Below are 19,376 nucleotides of genomic sequence, written 5' to 3'. Positions count from 1 at the left end.
GAGCTGTTGAATATTATGTGAAATAAGAATGAATTTTACACATCAGTGGTCCAAGTGCCTGACTCCATATCTAGATGTTAATCTCAGTTTTGAATAGAATACAAAACCAAAAAAATGAACTAATTTTCATTCTCAACTTTCTTTTTCTTAACTTTCCCCTCCACATGATCAAGGTACATAAGCTCCGCCCCATTTCCAGCTAGAGTAGAAGAGTATCCATCTAAAAACACTGAAGCTTCGAGCTCTGCAGGCTTCAAAAGGACCTCCTCGATCCCGCCTCATTTCGTCCTTTAACACAGTTCCCTATTGAGCCAGCTGGTTCCCCTGCATTGAGCACCACCCTGATGGATGTGACAGGACTGCCAATGCCTTTTCCTCATTGTCCAACAACCCTGATCCCTACACAAGGGGGTGTATCTATGCATTCTACATCCTCCCCCGTACCAAACTCTCCCCAAAACACATACGCTTGCCCATTCTAGCACCCGCACCCCTAACACAAACGCACTCTCTCTCTCTCCTCATTCCAGCCTACCCGTCTCCACCGGTTATAGCCAACAACTGTGCTGAAAAAAGGAACCAGTGTAGTGTGGAGGTGCATACCCTTTGAGTGGGGCTGAATGAGGGGACTGCATATTGTGCTGAACTGTGTGAGCTGTACGAGGGTATGAATGTGGAGACTGAACGAAGAAATGGGCAATTATTTGAAGCGTCACTGTTGTCCTGCAAAAAGCATTTAAAGTTAGAAAAGATGACGAGTAGAGTAAAAGAGAGCTCGGTCAAAGCCTATGTCTACACCGCCACGTGATGGCTGTAACAGCTTTGTCTTGCAGGGTTAAATGCACAGCATGGTTAGACCATAGTGGGTGTGCGGCTATGAGTGACCTTTAATTTGAGATTAGCTAATTAGTGAACACAACTGCCTTAGTCGACTGCTAATCCAGTGAGCAATGCCTCTTGCTAGATTATAGTTATGCATTTCTACTGCCTGAATATGTACATGTTCAATTTCAAATACACTAAACATATCCTCACATTTAAGTAAACAAATACACAAATATCAGTTTGTCTAGTGAAACAGATTGGCAACAAAACACTTCAAAACCGAAGACCTCCCCCTGGTGCCTTCTGTTCTCATGATCTTTGACTTTTTTTCCCCAGTATATGAAGATCACATAATAACCACCCAGGGACAAAGACCACATCAATAATTAAATCTGGGCAAATTGCAGGGGGAAATTAATAACCAGTTGGCTGAATGAAAGCAGCCCCGGCTCATCAGACTCTGATGTCAGTTGAAATTCGGTCTGAAATTTAGCACAGCCACTTTTACATTTTTGTTAGGCTGTCCAGGGTGTGCCCTCCCACTCTTCTCTGTACCACTGAGATACAAAAGGAATAGGCACCAGCACCTACAGCACGTGAGCCTAAAAACGTTACAACTCTCAAATACTCACTCTAAAATATGCAAATAACAGCAATCACCCTAATGCTCTAATCTCATATTTTAGCTTGATGCTGATTGTAGTTGGAACTCCATATTTAGAAAAGCAGAGTTTACATTAGACCAAAATACTTGAATAGAATCCAACCCACCCAGATTCCCATGGATTCTTTCTTTTCTTTCACAGTTTACTGCTGTGTAGGACTTCCTGTTTTAAATGTGAACTGCTGAGGAGGCCAGTCACCTCTTGCCCAGAGTGGCCTCTGTCCATGCAGCTGCAACATTACTTGTCAAAGCCAAAGAAAGGGAGGTTGGTTTTGCTACATTCCCTACTGATTTAGACGAGAAGCCTCTGTTTTTGCATGCAGCTTGGCACATTTCAGTATCAAGCCCTGTTTGACTTTTCAGTGATTTACCATGGACCTTTGAATGTGTTAAATAAGAAACTGTTGAAACCTGTGCTTCTTCAAAGCACACCGTATTTGACTCACGGAAGCTTTTGGAAATCTTACAAAAGAAGAGAAGAATAAAGGTCTTGAAGTTAAAGGGAGATACCTTCTGATTTGCATTAGTGTGGCTCACCACTACAGTCACAGCAAAATGGCTTAGTCTTGATTTCTGCCTTGCACATGAACCAATCAATCATAAGACATGTTTCAACTCGTAGGTCAAGAGCAGAGGTGCAGAAGCTGAAAGAAAATTCACCTGTCTTTGAGCAGAGCGAAGAAATCCCAAATATAAAAAGTTTTTAACACGCATTTCAATGCTCTCTTTAAGCTTTTACAGGCATTATACTAGGATGGGTTAGAGAAACACCACTTGACTTTTGTGCTCTAGCATACATGGTTTAAAGTTATGTTTGTTGTTTAAATAAAAAAAGAGGCATTTATGATGCATTACATTTTGTCATATCACAGCAAACCAGTGACTACATTTCCCATCCTGCACGGTGGCCTACAAACATGGCCGCCATGGACTGCAATTCCCAGAACACTCACATTCACTCTAATCACGCACACCTGCATCCTATTCACAGCACTCACGACCACGCTATATGAGAGACTTTTTGAACACTATGACTTCGCAAAGTATTACACTCAGTTGCCTAGTCTCTGTCGTATTTCCAAGACTTATCTCGTGTTTGCTTTTCTGGTTATAGACTTTGTTTACCCGGTTGACCTAGATTCTCTTCTCTGCCTTGTTTAGTCTGTCTGCCTGATTGTTTAACCCTAGCCTGCCTTGGACTTTGTTTTCTGCCTGATCCTTTGTACTCCTTATTGTTTGATTAAACTGCCATACCTGCACTTGCTTCTGACCTGCGCCTACATTACGTGACAGATTTACATTTTGGGATGTGATGGTATTATTCTCAACACAAATAAAAACTGATCACAATAGCTACACAACATGCATAAAGTATTATACTGTGGTAGACTCGTGTTTATATAAATGTCTACAAATAATTGTAGTATTTGTTTTTTATACTTCTTCAAGCTACACATACACACCTGTACACCTGCTTATTCTTGCAATTACCCAATCAGCTAATCATGTGGCAGCAGTACAATGCATAAAATCATGCAGCTACAGGCCAAGAGCTTTAGATAATGTAACATCAGGATCAGGAGAAAATGTGAGCTCGGACATTGACTGTGGCAAGGTTGCTGGTGCTGGATGAGCTGCGCTGGTTGGAGTATTTCAGAAGAAAATGCATATCCGCCTAGAGTTTGCAGTGAGCAGATGTTCTGTGGGCAGATATGCCTTGTAAGAGAGGCAAGAGGAGAATGGAGTTTGAGCTGAAAAGAACGGTAACTCAAATAACCACTCTGTACAACTGCGTTGAGCAGAAAAGCATCCGAGAACATGTCGAACCTTGAGACAGATGGGCTACAATAGCAGAAGATTACACTGGGTGCACACCTGTTAGCCAAGAACAGGAATCAGAGGCTATCATGGGCACAGGTTCACTGAAACTGGAGAGCTGAAGACTGAAACAAATAAAAAAATAAAAGACCAGGAAACACCCATACTTGATACAGTACTGTAAGAGCATTGTGAATGTTTAATCATAACCATGGCTGCTATTTTTGACCACCTCTTAAAACATTAAGGAACCCTTCAACACTCCTAAGCATATACTATTTGATGTATTTAATGTGCTTACAATTCATGAAGATCCTGAGCAGGTTGTCCTGACATGAAAGAGTTTACCACTCAGCACTGACGAAAGAAGGTTCGAGGTATGAGAAGGTGGGAGGGAGATCAGAGTTATAAAACAGAGTTTCTTTCTAGGTGTAGGAGCGTGGTGGAGATTTAACAGAGTTTCTCTGAACCATTTTGCATGCCCTGTCTATTTACATTCCATCCTGGCCAATCCTAAGGCCTTATCTCTATACAGCTCTCCTCAAACATAACAGACCCTCATCTCTCACCTCTTCATGTTCATTCACAACTCTATTCCTCTCATCTGTGACAGCAGGGCCAGGCATCTCATCCCTTTTTTCCCACTACAGCCTGTGACAGCTCAAACCGAAATAAGTTCTTCCTCCAAGATCCTCCTCCACACCATACAGTGCTGGAACATTTCAGCTAAGCTCTTTTCTTTCCAAAGCTTCTCACAGTGTGTAAGCGATGCTCACTGGGTCAGTCACGTTACTCAACGAGGACAGATTGTTCCTTTTGATTTTACACATACATACACACAAGAATTCAGATAATGTATAAACATTTAAACAACCAAAGTGCTGCAGTAATTTTGTAGTAACCTGCTCAACGTCATGGTGGATCCAGAGCCTATCCTGGCATCACTGGGCACGAGGTAGGCATTCACAATGAATGGGACTCCAATCCATAACAGGGCTCCATTCCTACCTATGGGCAATTTTGCATAGCCAATCCACCAGGTATGCTTTTGGAGGTGGGAGGAAAACAGAGAACCAAGAGGAAACCCACACAGATACAGGGAGAACATGAAAAACTCCATACGGGGAGTAACTCGATCTCAGAATCAAACCAGGGACCCTGAAGCTTTGTGCTGGCAATGTTTGAGATAGACATCAATATTGTTTTATGAACAATATTGCCAGTAAGGCAAATCTGAGATTTTCTCCTTTCTCTGAGCAGAAATAACTTTCTAATATCAGACAGACCCTGACAAATGATGAATAGCACAATAAACATTCAATTCAGCTGTTGATATAGGGGAGCCCATGGATAATCATAACACAGGTCAGTTGTACAACCCCAATTCCAAAAAAGTTGGGATGCTGTGTAAAATGTAAATAAAAACAGAATGCAATGATTTGCAAATCTCATAAACCCATATGTCATTCACAATAGAACAAAGAAAACAGATCAAATGTTTAAACTGAGGAAATGTACCATTTTAAGGAGAAAAAAAAAGGTAATTCTTAATTTGATTGCCGCAACGTGTCTCAAAAAAGTTGGGACAAGGGCAACAAAAGGCTGTAAAAGTAGGTGTTACTAGTCTTGCCTTTCCAGATGTGCAAGCTGCCAATTCCATAGGCACTAATGCAGCCTCATACCATCAGAGATGTAGGCTTTTGAACTGAGCGCTGATAAAAAGCCGCATGGTCACTCTCCTCTTTAGTCCTCTTTAGTTTAGATGACGCAGCGTACATGGTTTCCAAAAAGAATTTCAAATTTCGATTCGTCTGACCACAGAACAGTTTCCTCTTTGCCTCAGTCCATTTTAAATGAGCTTTGGCCTAGAGAAGACCGCGGTGTTTCTGGATCATGTTCTCATATGGCTTCTTCTTTGCATGATAGTGCTTTAACCAGCATTTGTGGATGGCATGACACACTGTATTCACAGACACTGAGTTCTAGAGGTGTTTGAGCCCATGCAGTGATTTCCATTACAGAATCCTGCCTGTTGTTAATGCAGTGCTGCCTGAAGATCACGTTTATGCAATATTGATTTTCACCCTTGTCGCTTGTGCACAGAGATTTCTCCAGATTCTCTGAATCTTTTGATGATATTATGTACTGTAGATGATGAGATATTCAAGTCTCTGCAATTTTACGTTGAGGAACATTATTCTGAAATGGTTCCACAAATTTTAGACTCAGTTTTTCGCAGATTGGTGAACCTCTGCCCATCTTTAATTCTGAGAGACTCTGCCTCTCTAAGATACTCTTTTTATCCCCAATCATGTTACTGACCTGTTTCCAATTAATCTCCAGCTGTTTCTTTTTAGTAACACTTACTTTTCCAGCCTTTTGTTGCCCCGTCCTAACTTTTTTGAGACGTATTATGGCCATCAAATTCAAAATTACCTTATTTATTTCTTAAAATGGTACATGTACTCAGTTTAAACATTTGATATGTTTTCTATGTTCTATTGTAAATAACATGGGTTTATGAGATTTGCAAAATAATTGCACTGTTTTTATTTACATTTCACAAAGCGTCCCAACTTTTTTTGGAACTGGGGTTGTAACACTCAGAATCTCTGAAGATTAAGTAACTACAGTCACATGCTTTGCTATGTATATGCTTAGGGTAGCATTAAACTCATAACTGAAAAGATAGCTGTCTACAAGATACAGTATAGATTTTATTCCCAAAATTGTTAATCAGGTCAGTAAGTTTAGTTTTATGCTGTGGTTGTGATTGATGTTCCTGTGATATATTGACAAATGCGAATCTTTAATCAGATAAAAACAGAAACAATTCTGCATGTGTTTGGTAATAACTGATAAGAGCTAAGTTTAGCATACGGGCATAAGGGAAGATGTGTAATGGGTGATTGGAGGGGCTAAGAAAAGGTTTGGTGCCAGCTGTAAAAAAAATCTGTTTCTACATGGCATTAAATCAAACTATTCAAGTGACTCAGATAAGGACAGCAAATGCTTTGTGTGTACTGAGTTTTCCAATTTAATGCCAAAAGAACTATGGGCTATGTACTGGTGCTATCCAGGACATTCTGCATGTTCCAGCTATGATTCAAATCGAAAGACACACCAATCACACACACACACACACACACACACACACACACACACACACACACTCATACTCACTCATACACACTCATACACACTCTCAATATTCTATTGGGAATTATTAGTTTAAATTGTGTGTCAGATTAACAAAACAGCCTGTGAAAATACAGACCAATGTTTAAAACTAAAGCATAATAATTAATTGCAAATGTGGTATTATAAAAAAAATTGTTTTAAATGTTGATTTATATGCCATTCTTTTACTTTACTGATATATTTTCCCCATATTGTTTCATTTCACTCCAGAACATGTTACAAATGATCCAAGATCTATGGTAAATTCTTACATTTGACATCTGACTAAGTAGAATATGGCACAAATTGTGTCAGTTTGTAGCCCACAAAGGTAACGCTTTTGAATCAAATCTTGGTTGGTCTTGGAGGTATGGTTTTTAAGAAAATGAAGTAAAAGTAATACCGTAATTTCCGGACTATAAGCCGCTACTTTTGTCACATGCTTTGAACACTGCGGCTTAAAAAATGACGCGGCTAATTTATGGATTTTTACAGGCTAACGAGCTTCATGCCGCCAAAACATTTAGCCTCGTCACATCGGACCAATGAAATTACCGAACAGGTCACAGTGGACCAATGAAACTGTTCGAATTAAATCAAACGCACTCATCATGGAAAACACACAAAGAAATGCATATGATGCAGCTTTCAAGTTAAAGGCGATCGATCTGGCTGTCGAAGAAGGAAATAGCATGCGAAGAGCAACTTTTGCTCAGGTTTGCCAGTGGATCCTAACAGCGTGGAGCAGTGTCAAAAAATCTACTATCACCAACGGGTTTCAAAAGGCTGGACTGCTGCGTGATGAAGAGGACAGCACAAGCTCAAGGGTGAATTTGCCTCGAGATGTAAGTGACACTGAGAGCAACAACGAAAGAGAGACTGAGGAAGTGTGTGACGAAGTGCCGGTAATTCTGACGCTGTTCAATTCCGACACTGAAGAAGGCGACTTTAGTGGTTTTAGTGCGCAGGAGGAAGATTAAGATAGCGATCAATGACTTTTCCTGGTAGGAAACTGTATTTTTTTTTTTTTTTAACCAGCCGTGTTACAGGCACTGTTCGGAAAAAAAACATTTACGGTATGTATTTAATTAAAAGTTAAAAATAAATCTTTGTGTAACATCTTTCTGTGTAAATATCTCATGTTACAACGTGGACATCTGCGGCTTATAGACAAGTGCGGCCTATATATGTACAAAAAAAAATTTCTTCATAAAGTTAGTCGGTGCGGCTTATATTCAGGTGCGCTCAATAGTCCGAAAATTACGGTAAGTGTTACAGTCACTGTCTCTCTCCCCTACAGCAAGCCACAGGCAGAATTCGCACACAGAAGTAGTTTTTCAGACACGGATGAAAACATAGTCAATATGTTTGCACACCTGCATCCCAAAAGTGGAGGATCAATAGAGGATGGGTGAAGAAAAAAAAAGTTATGGTTCACACTTTCTTTTTTCCTACTCTAATAACACTCATTGTAAGCATAGTGTAGCACCCAGGTGGAGCTGTATAAACAGAGTGAGCATGACCAGACAACCCAGATTTACACAGTGACGCCACAGTCAAAGCTTCCTGTCTCCTTTGTACTGTCTGAACACGAGCAGTTACTGATTAATGGTGCATACACACAAGTCAACACGCATACTGGTTGTATGAACACAAAGGCAAACTATAGGATTTTATCAAAGCAAACACCACCTGCATGGTGAAAAATCGAGCAGCAAGTGGAACGTCGAATCAATTTGGCTTTTATGTAAGGAATTATTCAATCATATGTCTGGGAATCAAGTGAATTAACTGAATTAACTACATTGCTGAGTTTTGCTTAAGAGTAATTACTGTTAAACACAACTTTTCAAAGTTTACTAAAGCAAAGTCGGTGTGTTAATAAAAGCATTGTAGCTTGTCTTGCGTTGCTTGAAGATTACACCATTATATCTTTCAGCAAGTGTGTTCTCAGGGACCGAATAAATTTCATTAATGTAAGCTCATCCAATCCCCAAAGCCCAGTGCGGCAAAAGTTGCCATCCAAGTTGTACAACCCCAATTCCAAAAAAAGTTGGGACGCTGTGTAAAATGTAAATAAAAACAGAATGCAAGGATTTGCAAATCTCATAAACCCATAAGTTATTCACAATAGAACATAGAAAACATATTAAATGTTTAAACTGAGTAAATGTAACATTTTAAGAAAAAAAAAAGGTAATTTTGAATTTGATGGCTGCAACACGTCTCAAAAAAGTTGGGACGGAGGTTTTACTGAAAAGAAACAGCTGGAGGTTAACTGGCAACAGGTCAGTAACATGATTGGGTATAAAAAGAGTATTTTAGAGTGACAGAGTCTTTCAGAAGTAAAGATGGGCAGAGGTTCACCAATCTGCGAAACTGTGTCTAAAATTTGTGGAATAATGTTCCTCAACGTAAAATTGCGAAGACTATGAATATCTCATCATCTACAGGACATAATATCATCAAAAGGTTCTGACAATCTGGAGAAATCTCTGTGCGCAAGGGACAGGGGTGAAAATCAATAATCAAATCGGGTCTTCAGGCAGCACTGCATTAAAAACAGGCAGAATTCTGTAATGGAAATCACTGCATGGGCTCAGAAACACCTCCAGAACTCAGTGTCTGTGAATACAGTGCCTCCTGCCATCCACAAATGCTGGTTAAAGCACTATCATGCAAAGAAGAAGCCATATGTGAACATGATCCAGAAACACCGCGGTCTTCTCTGGGCCAAAGCTCATTTAAAATGAATCGAAATTTGAAATTCTTTTTGGAAACTATGGATGCCGCATCCTCTAAACTAAAGAGGACTAAAGAGGAGAGGGACCAGCTTTTCATCAGTGCTGAGTTAAAAAAGTGCTGAGTTAAGCATTAATGTATACCCAACATACCCATCAGCTTGCACATCTGGAAAGGCACCATCAATAGTGAAAGGTATATACAGGTTTTCGAGCAACATATGCTTCCATCCAGATTCCATCCCATCTTTACTTCTGATAGACTCTACCTCTCTAAGATGCTCTTTTTATACCCAATCATGTTACTGACCTGTTGCCAGTTAACCGAATTAGTTGCAAAATGTTCCTCCAGCTTTTTCTTTTTGGTAACCCTTACATTTCCAGCCTTTTGTTGTCCCCATCCCAACTTTTTTGAGACGTGTTGCGGCCTTCAAATTCAAAATGACCTTTTTTCCCCCCTTAAAATGGTACATTTCCTCAGTTTAAACATTTGATATGTTCTCTATGTTCTATTGTGAATAACATATGGGTTTATGAGATTTGGAAATCATTGCATTCTGTTTTTATTTACATTTCACACAGTGTCCCAACTTTTTTGGAACTGGCGTTTTAGAGGAAAAAGAGGTGCACAATGAGATACTATATGTGTCTATATCGGAGTCATTTTGATGCAAGGAATTTTAGCTACATTTCACATTTCAGAAAGAAATTGGGGATATACCGTAGTGTGAATGTCCCAACCATCAGCGAGTAAGATTATGTCTAGTGTGGGATTTCTCTTGGTTCTCCGACACTGATGTAAATTCATGCAATCTCTGGTTTTTCCAGCATCATTGGGGCTATTTTGTAATCACAAAATGAGTTAAATGATGCTAATTGCATGGCTATTCTGTGAAACTTTGCGATGTGAATTTGTTTGTAGTAAATTGTGGTCCATCTCTGCTTCAGGAAACAGGTTGAAACATTTTCTGCTGCCTAATATGAATTCAGGAACAATAAAACCTATGACAAATTGAAGACTTTTTCCAGACGCAGGAACAAAATGTCATTTAAAACACCTTCCAGTTTCAGCACTTCAGCATCTATATTCTTGGCTGCAAACTCAACTTATAAAGTTTAATTGGTTTTAACAGCAGGTGCAGGTTGGACTGAATGGCTCTTATTTATTCTTGGAGTAAATGCAACTGGGTGCACTCAAGTTGCACCCGGAGTTAGGACCAATACTGCTGGCTAGGTTAACATTCTAAAACAGGCTGCTAGAAACGGACATTATAATTCGCAGGTTTTTAACTCCAGGCATTTTCGCACAGTCGTGCCAACAATATTGTTACATGTTCTTGGATTTAACTAACTGAGCACTGAGCAGTAGATGAAAACCTGGCAGCTCTGAGCTAAAGATTTAACTTACCACTGGAAAAATGACTAATCATTTCAATGATTTTCTCAAATAGTTTTCTCAAATAATCGTGAACACTGTTTCCTCATACGTTAAAGAGCTGCAGTGATAATGATGATTACACTGCTTACGGATTTAATTAGAGGCCAAAGCTCACAGCTTCTTAATGTGTATACACACAGCAACAAACGCTCTTTGAAAACACTTAAAAATGCTGATTTGTGTGGGTGAGTTTTTGGCCATGGCCATCTCCCTTGCCATACTTTTTTGCTTATTAGCAGGCATTCTGGCGGGGTCAGCTCTCTCAATAGCCCGGGCTTGAATTCAGAGGGAAGGCACTAGCACTTCTCACCTCATCCAGTATCCAGTTCGTGGAAAGTAGAAAAGACTCTGCTTTGGCCCTGCAGGCCTCCTGCCAAAGCCTGCATGTTTGGCACTAGGACATGCATTTCTGAAATGAGCTGGCTCCTGCTCAGGTCCATTCTACTTCTGGAGCACGCACACGCACACACACACACACACACACACACACACACACACACACACACACACACACACACACAGAGTAATGCTAATGATGTGAGGCAAATAGAGGAAGGGAGGGACTGATATCATCCTGGAGATGGTGAAGAAGCGCTGGAGGACATATGTAGGACAGGCAGGGTGAGGTAAAGAAAACGCACCAAAGTGATGAATAACAACAAAGACTGCATGCCAGAGATTTGAGTGAAACTGTCAGTGAAGAAATGAAAAGAAAATGTCCTGCTCTTCAAACTCTCACTAGGTGTTTGCTTTTAGTCATAATGTTACAAGCTGTAAAGTTCGGAAAGACAGAGCAGTCTGACACAATCCCACAATCTCCCTTTCTCTGTCAGGCACAGACATTCTCCTTCATCGGCTGGCGCCAACCCCCATCATTGATTTGGACCCTGGCAATGCTTGTGATGCTCCAGTTAGTCTAAATGAAGAAAGATCTGTCTTATTCCCAACTTTGGATCACTCACAGGAATTGGACAGAGCGATCCAGGCTGGGGTGAAATGGAACAAAATGAAATTGCAGCGAAGGTTTTCATTTAAGAAGGTTTAGTGACAGAATACATACAGCAGTCATGCTGCTGTACAGAATGCCAGAAAAAAGATGAGGAACAGCTAATACAATCAATCTCTGATAAACTCATGTGGCTTTTAGAGCTATTCTAGTCATATTACAGGGGGAAAATAGAAGCACAATAATGAAAATGACACCCAGTGGGATACGGCTCCAGTGAAATAAAGGCATGACCTAATGTACCACATACGGGTAGAACAAACTCACGCCTTCATCCAGCCGTATCACAATCCTGCTTAACACTGCAAAAGGTTGACATGGAATTGAGATTAATCTGCCTCTCTGCTGGGCAATGTTTGGATAGATGAACTACCCCTCAGAATCCAAAATGTTCTTAATGCCAAAAGGATCAAAAAGAACAAACTGTCAAAAGAAGACAAAGTCACAATCCTGGGAATAACTTTTTATGCTTACCTGTATGAGTGAAATGTTGCTTAGGTTCAGTCGAAAGAGGTAGTTTCTGCAGAACGTTTGGAGAGAAAATAAAGGTTAAATGATGAATTTGATGAAGGATAAATGTTAACAGTAGCATAGCAATCCAGACATGGCTCTTATAATACCATTAAATCTATGAGGAGTGCAACTTATCTTTAAAAAATCTTTTTAAAAGGTTCTAAATGGATTGATTTCAGGCATAAATCTTTGACATACCCTCTTATAAGCAATTATACAGTATTCAGAGCTGGGCACATGGGAAGTGCAATAATTATTACCTTGCTCCTACTATCAGCTCATTCCTGGTCAGATCCAGCGTGAGTTGGGAGTAGTCTCGTACTCCAGGGTGGGAGAAAGTGGAAATCCAAGGGCTTAATGCTAAAGGAGAAGAGGAGAACAGAGGGGAAAAAAAGAGGACATCACATTAAATAGGGGACTCATTTTTTGTCACAGCTTTTGTTGAGTGATTGCGTGTGGCAGGCATTAGTGACATTATAATGATATCAATCGATCAAAATGATATAAATCAAATTTAATATTGAGAATTTATAAAAGAAAAAAAAAAAAAAAACATACTCCGGAACCTCTTGCGGATCATTCTTGGAAAGGTAGTTGCACTTTTATGAAATGGTAGGACTGAGTTTCTCGTCATAGACAGATTACTATGACAAAAAAAAAGCATTTAGCATGACTTATCACTACCGCTCATTCAGTGAAAGCAGTTTAGAGTCACTTTTAGACCCTGTCTTTAAGTCTAACATTGTCAAGAAATAATATTACCAGCACAAATGGTGTATGATGCACAATACCTAGTGTGAGTAAGACCTCCTGTGTTTTGTCCAGTTAAGGACTTCAAGCTAGATTCAGATTTGGTTTTGTATGTTTGGATTTTGTATTAACGCACATAAAGCGTAAAGCTTCCGCTCCCCGTCAGTCTGATACGTTACGCTTGAACAGCAAGCTGCTCTTCCTTCGACTCCATTCATTTAAACAAAAAGGAGAAACAGGTGCCTGTAGAAGTAGTTGAAAAACTGGGGAGTTAAATCAGGGAGGCAAGCCCAGCGTCATGAGGGAGACCCAGCCGTGAGGTACAATGCTCACTGTACCCCATCATGGCTGCTGATCCTAATTCAACATGACACTCAGTCAAAACTACACTCTCTAGGAAATGTATAAAAGGGCAGTTTGACAAGCTTCGGTACATCAAAACAATTTGACCTGCCAGATATTTAGAGCACCCATCAGGGCTTTTTTAAAATGGGAACAAAATTGACAGAGAAAGACCATTATGCAAAAATAAAACCAGTTGATCGTTTGGTGACCTAACATGCTTTGCAAAATGGGATTTCACAGTGAGCAGGATGAAAGAAGATTTGTCACCTTTCAAGTAAAATCAGAGCATTTTAGCCGTTCACCAGATCTGACATCACTATTCTGAGAAATATTCTGGAAATATTATATAACGTTCACCTCATGATTGCGATCCTATTCGGTTGTTTAATTTTACACATGGTCTTTTGAATGTATACAGACAACCGTTTAATTTCATACCCCAGTTTCCACCAAAAATTTAATTCCTGTGCTCACAATCACCAATCTCCAGACAAACTCAGACACACTAAAGCAATGATATTGTCACGTACGATCCATCATGGTGCACATTTTACTAAAGCTTTGACGGGCCAAAACAAATTCAGCTGTATTTACACAGGTCAGAACCCTGGTGAACCTCATTCCTAGGCAAAACATGAGAAATAAACCCTCAGATCACATTCTCAGGGGGTCTTGATCACCCAGATGTTTGGGTCAAGCAAAACAATCTCTTTCATGTGAAAATAAATCAAGACCATTATTTAAGCAGGTCTACTGAGAGACAGGAAGATCTACGAGTATGAGCCTTACATCAGTGCTACGCACTGCTAAAGGATGTGCTTGAGTCTGACTGGGACCATATGGCAGCACAATTCAAGTCATCATTTACAGAGACATAACGAGAGCAGGGTTCTATAATCACAGCCCTCTGAGGGGTTTGTAGTATTTATCTACACTAGAAAGTTTTAACAGTATACCCTGCAGTGATCCCATTCACGGTTAATGAGCAGTTATAGCCCCAAATGTGTCTCACACATCATTTACCACCAAATCTGTTTAGATTCCGTACATCAAGACAAATTTCAAGACACTTTTTTATTTCTTCAAATTATTACCAGAACCTGGGAGACACACACACACACACACACACACACACACACACACACACACACACACACACACATACACACAGGTGTACCCATAAGCATGCTATTATAATAAGTGGATGATGGACAGCTGCTCCTTGGCAGATTAAAGCACACACATGCTTAGGCTCAAGTGTGCATCATTCACTCATGTGGCCCAGAAGAGTGTTCCATGCATGCTAAGAGAAACTGAGCAAAGTAGAAGACAGCTGACAAGCAGCTCAGGCTCTGCAGACCAATACGAGTATAATTCTAACATCTGGATTGTCTCGGCAGACTGCAGGGTTACAGCTCACTGAGGAGACGGCCAGAAGTGTTTAACACAGAGGAGAGAGCTGAAAGCAGCACATCCAGAAAAAGATGAGTAAACCACTTTCAAATTTCCACACTAATACAAATTCTTCATTTTCAGAAGCCATAAGAGAAAGAACAAAATTGGATGAGAACCTCATGAGCTGCCTCTGCAAAACTGTTTATTTATTCTCTTAAGAGGAATTGATACTATGAGTCCACGCTTAAAGACATTTATCCTTTCACTTACTCTTGCCTTTATATGCACGTCTGCCTCTTCATAAAGTATGTTTAGGGCCTAGCAATCCATATAAGCAAAGACGGATAAATATACAACCTGCTTGCGCCCAGACAGCCAATGGGCCAGATCTTTTAGTTGACAGGTGACTATTGCCTTCTGATTCATAGAGCAGGAGAATAACACACTAGCTTCCAGATCTAGAGGATGAAGTTGGATTTAGTAGTGCTTTTCAATGACACTCAAGTCGACTTAAACGGAACCTTTAGGACCATCTGTGCAAGAGAAACGCCTTTTATATTCGAAAAGCACAGTCGGAATGACAAAATGGTTTTGTACAAACAACAGTCATTACTGACGTTAGCCAGCATTTCACAACTCAAGAAGGATTAACAATGCAGACAGCATATTAAAGGGAAAGAGTTGTGTTGGTTCATCTCACAAAATACAATGTACAGAAGCTTTCAACCTACCACAATATGCATTTAATTGTGAAGTACCACACTCAGTATGTTTATATGGACAACAATAATCTGATATTAACCAGATTAAGACGATACTCTGATTAAGAAACTACCATGTAAACAGCGATTTCTGATGATCTTAATCTGACTAAAGTCATACTCGAAGTAAACACAAATCGAATTAAAACGTGTGGAGTATTCCTGTTTTAGTCGCATTATCGGCGTGCGTTACAGACATGTACACACCTTAATCACACTATTAACGTCGTGTGGGAGTTTTCACCGCATTTTGTGACAGGACACGTACACACGGCAGTGCTCAACCGTTTGATGGCAAACAAGAGAGCACGGCTGCGCCCGAAACCGCGTACTTACTTACTATATAGTAGGCGAGATGCATGTATTTCAGCTACTATATAGTAGGCAAGTATGCAGTTTGGGACGCAGCCCATGGCTTCAAGCAGTCGTCTATTCGCACGTATAGCATGATAAATAATTAACCGCACTTGAAACTTCCGTAAAAATTAAAAATAAAAACACCCAAAACTGTATACGGTACCATAACGAAGACGAACTGTATGTTGATGCGTGAAATTCTGGAGTGAACGTCGGACGGCGTGGCGTGGGGACATAATGACGTGTGCCGTTAATCTATCTCTGTTCTATAACATGTAAAACAGGAACATGAAAGGAGTATCCTAAAAGCGACTCATGTAAACACCTTAATCACAATATTGTCTTATTCAGAATAAGGTCAATAATTAGATTAGTGCTGTCCGTGTAAACGTAGTCACTGACAAAAGAGTGCTGGCAAAACAAAACTTAAAGAAGAAAACTCTATTTCACAAAAACAGAAATAAAAAAAAAAAACACTGTCTATTGGATTTAATTTAATTCTAAATTCACCAATATAAATAGTCCCTTAATGAAATTACTATCAGAACATCAACCTGAATTACCGCATCAGTGTTTATTTGTAATAATTACTCTCGGGTCTGAATGGAATATAGGTTGCGGCAACCTTTTGTCCCATAAACAATATGCTTTCTTTGATTACATCAACAATTTCCTGCCTACAGGAGAGACAGACTGGGCATTTCATTTCATAGTGATTACTTTAGAGCAAAAAACCACAGACTGGTTGTAAAACATACAATATTCACAAGGTAATTACTTATCACCACAATAACTTTCTACAGATACTGTAAGCTAATAATATCAGTTTAATTGCTTTCAGTCAGCTGCTGCAGTTTGAGTTGTAATGTCCAACATGGTGAGCACTACAATCAGAGCTTGCTTCGCTTTTCTTCTGAATGATGAGCTCCTGTTGCATGCCACAGCATTGTAATTGCAAAAATGTTTGTACACAAAGCAGTTGTGCTAAAATAACTGCAATTTCTGTGGACCTCGGTTTAGAAAATGTAGAAAAATGACCAGTAATTTTCTTTATAGTATGAAAAGTTTCCCTAACAGCCCAAAGAAAAAAAGACCGAAAAAACCCCGAGATACTTTTAAGATTGTCCCAATGGTCTCACTTCTCACCATTTTACAAATGGCCCTAACTCAAATTTTTTGTTAATTTTTATTTATTTTACGGTGGTTTGTGGCTAAGGCATGAGACATGAACGCTTAATGCTGAAGCTGCAAAGGACTGCACAGTCATTTGTTTCAGTGGCCGTTTTTAATTCTTAGGTTGCTTATGGCTTTGTGAATCTAGCTATCAGTAAGAAACCAGAAATGTCTCTGAATTTGCTAAATGATCCACAGAAATGCCAGAGGCAATAGATAAGGCAAGAAATGTAATTGTTTCGCTTATGCTTAATATTACATAATTTATTACATAAAAGTATATGGTGGCACTAACACTATGTCAATTACTACATGCAAGAGAGCAAGACCACAAGACCACTGTGCAAAAAGACAAGAATGCCATTTAAAGAGAAAAAAAAAGGCTACTGGAAAAAAAATAATAAAAATAAACCACAGATGGGTCCACAGACTACAGGACAGATAGCCGTCAATACAACTATAGCACCAGCAGAGTCCCTTGACAGATGGAGATACCTCGCTGTCTCTCTTTCCAAACACACCCTTATTTTCCATTTCTCCTCTCAAAAGACTGGCTCGTCTCCCCGTGGATCGTCTAGAATCTTATCAGGGGAGGCAGACGGCAGCTTATCTGAGCAAATAGCAAATATGCCTTTGTTTTGTCTTCCTGTTGTGAGATTTCCATGTTGTTTGTGTCCTTTGGGGGCAGGTGGCTACTGGATGAGCAGACAGGCTGAAAATGGTTCAGAAATCTAAATCCTCCCAGACTGATAATCAAAAAAGTGAGAACAATGAATAGGTTATGAAATGTCACATTGCAGAGGACGACGCCAAACTCCACTCGGGCAGCACGGGACAATTCAGGTAATGGAGGGCCAGTTCAGCCCGGCAGAAAGAAAACGTCTAGCAAAATCAATTAGAAAAACATTTATGGCCTGCAATTTTACTTAAAGCCATTAAACTTGCCTAGATGTATCTGTGGTACAATGAAAAGGCCATGTAGAAATGTGCAGCCATACACTGAGACCAACAAATAATGGGCTAAATAATGTTTGCAGTGATTTCAGTGTCAACAGAAGAGCAGTGCATGGCTCTAACCTGTGTGATGTCCCAGCCTCATGGTAGTGAAACAATATATGCTCTCAAAGTTTCAATTCCCTGCATTAGTACAGGGGACACTGCTCTCTCATATAAAAGAGGTTTAAACAGCACAATTATTACCCAGCAGACAGAAACCCCATTCCACAGTCCAGAGAAACAATCTGGGGCCAATTACAGTAGCCGTACAGAGAACTGAACCAGACCGAGCAGCGACTTACTGTTGCCTATCATCTGTGCGGTGATTACTGACATTTTATCAAAGAAGAGTAGGTCTGAAAGGATCAAATCTGCAGGCTGATCTGCACAAAAGGCTTCTGACATTAAATTGTCAGGTCTCAGGGTATATCATCCAGACATCCATCCTAAATCACAGGACCTTCAGCATCTATGTGGGCAGTAATAGTGCCACTTTTGCAGAGACATCAGCACTGACTTGGATTGCTTTTAATGGCAGTATTTAGGGAACGAAACCTGGTCTATTCATGAATTTTTTTTTGTGTGCTGTGCACACCATTTTCCAATGCCACATCTCTACTCTGGTCCCATGTGGCCTCATTCAGAGTGCTGGCATGATTTTTCAGATAAGTATGGTCTGCATTGAGCTTGTTATAATGATTAAATAGGAAACGTATCCGGCTATTGGGAGGGACACAAACGTGCATATCAGATTAAGGTAATGTAATCCTTATTCCACTGGTATGAAGCTTAGCACAGGTCACATCAGGAGCAGCTTGGTCTACCGGAAAGCGTTAGAAGAGCCCCTACTGAGGCAGCCACACTTCACTGCCCTCAACCAACGTTTTTTTTTCTTTTTTTTTCTTTTTTTTAAAAAAAGGGTCCATAGGTGGGTGTCACTCGTCTTTAAAAGCATACACGATCCATCCAGAAAGCTGCCCAGAGATTAGAGCCTGGGCCCCTATCCTCTTCCTCCATCCTCAGGTAATGCTTCACAGTGCCTGCCTGAGTGCTCTGCTTAAAAATACTCATCCATCAAAGAAGATAATCTCAGGGTTAATCACGCCTTCATTGTGGCACGACTTCCATACCAATGCGCTAGCATAAAAGAGTGCTTTAAGGTGTACTGAGGGGTTTATATGCAATTGGGTTAATATAAAAGGATATTTTAGGTGACCCAGCTTACAATGCAGAGCTGATTGTTCAGCAGTTCTTATGGTGAAGGGAATGCCAAAGTAGTTTTGCTTTGATGAATAGCCATGACGAAAGTGTAAGGAATACCATGAGAAAGCGACAACGGTAGCCATTTTTGTGTGAAGGTGAAACCGGGAAACTATTGAAGGGAGTCTGGTTGCTTAACATGTTTTGTAATGTA

General features: G+C 40.0%; 1 protein-coding gene across 6 annotated transcripts in view; it reads right to left on the bottom strand.

Annotated features, from left to right (window-relative positions):
* Positions 1-19,376, bottom strand: part of sema5ba (sema domain, seven thrombospondin repeats (type 1 and type 1-like), transmembrane domain (TM) and short cytoplasmic domain, (semaphorin) 5Ba) — a 112,889-nt gene that overhangs the window by 38,788 nt on the left and 54,725 nt on the right. For all 6 annotated transcript variants that reach the window (XM_017469501.3, XM_017469504.3, XM_017469500.3 and 3 more), the window contains exons 4-5: positions 12,446-12,545; positions 12,147-12,192 (exon numbers count right to left, since the gene is read on the bottom strand). In XM_017469501.3, coding sequence (XP_017324990.2) covers positions 12,147-12,192; positions 12,446-12,545 — 146 coding nt within the window. The remainder of the gene's footprint in view (positions 1-12,146; positions 12,193-12,445; positions 12,546-19,376) is intronic.

The sequence above is a fragment of the Ictalurus punctatus genome, chromosome 6 (genome assembly GCF_001660625.3).
Source record: "Ictalurus punctatus breed USDA103 chromosome 6, Coco_2.0, whole genome shotgun sequence".
NCBI lineage: Eukaryota > Metazoa > Chordata > Actinopteri > Siluriformes > Ictaluridae > Ictalurus > Ictalurus punctatus.
The sequence above is the reverse complement of the archived record's forward strand: the minus strand, read 5'-3'. Positions and strand labels throughout refer to the sequence as shown.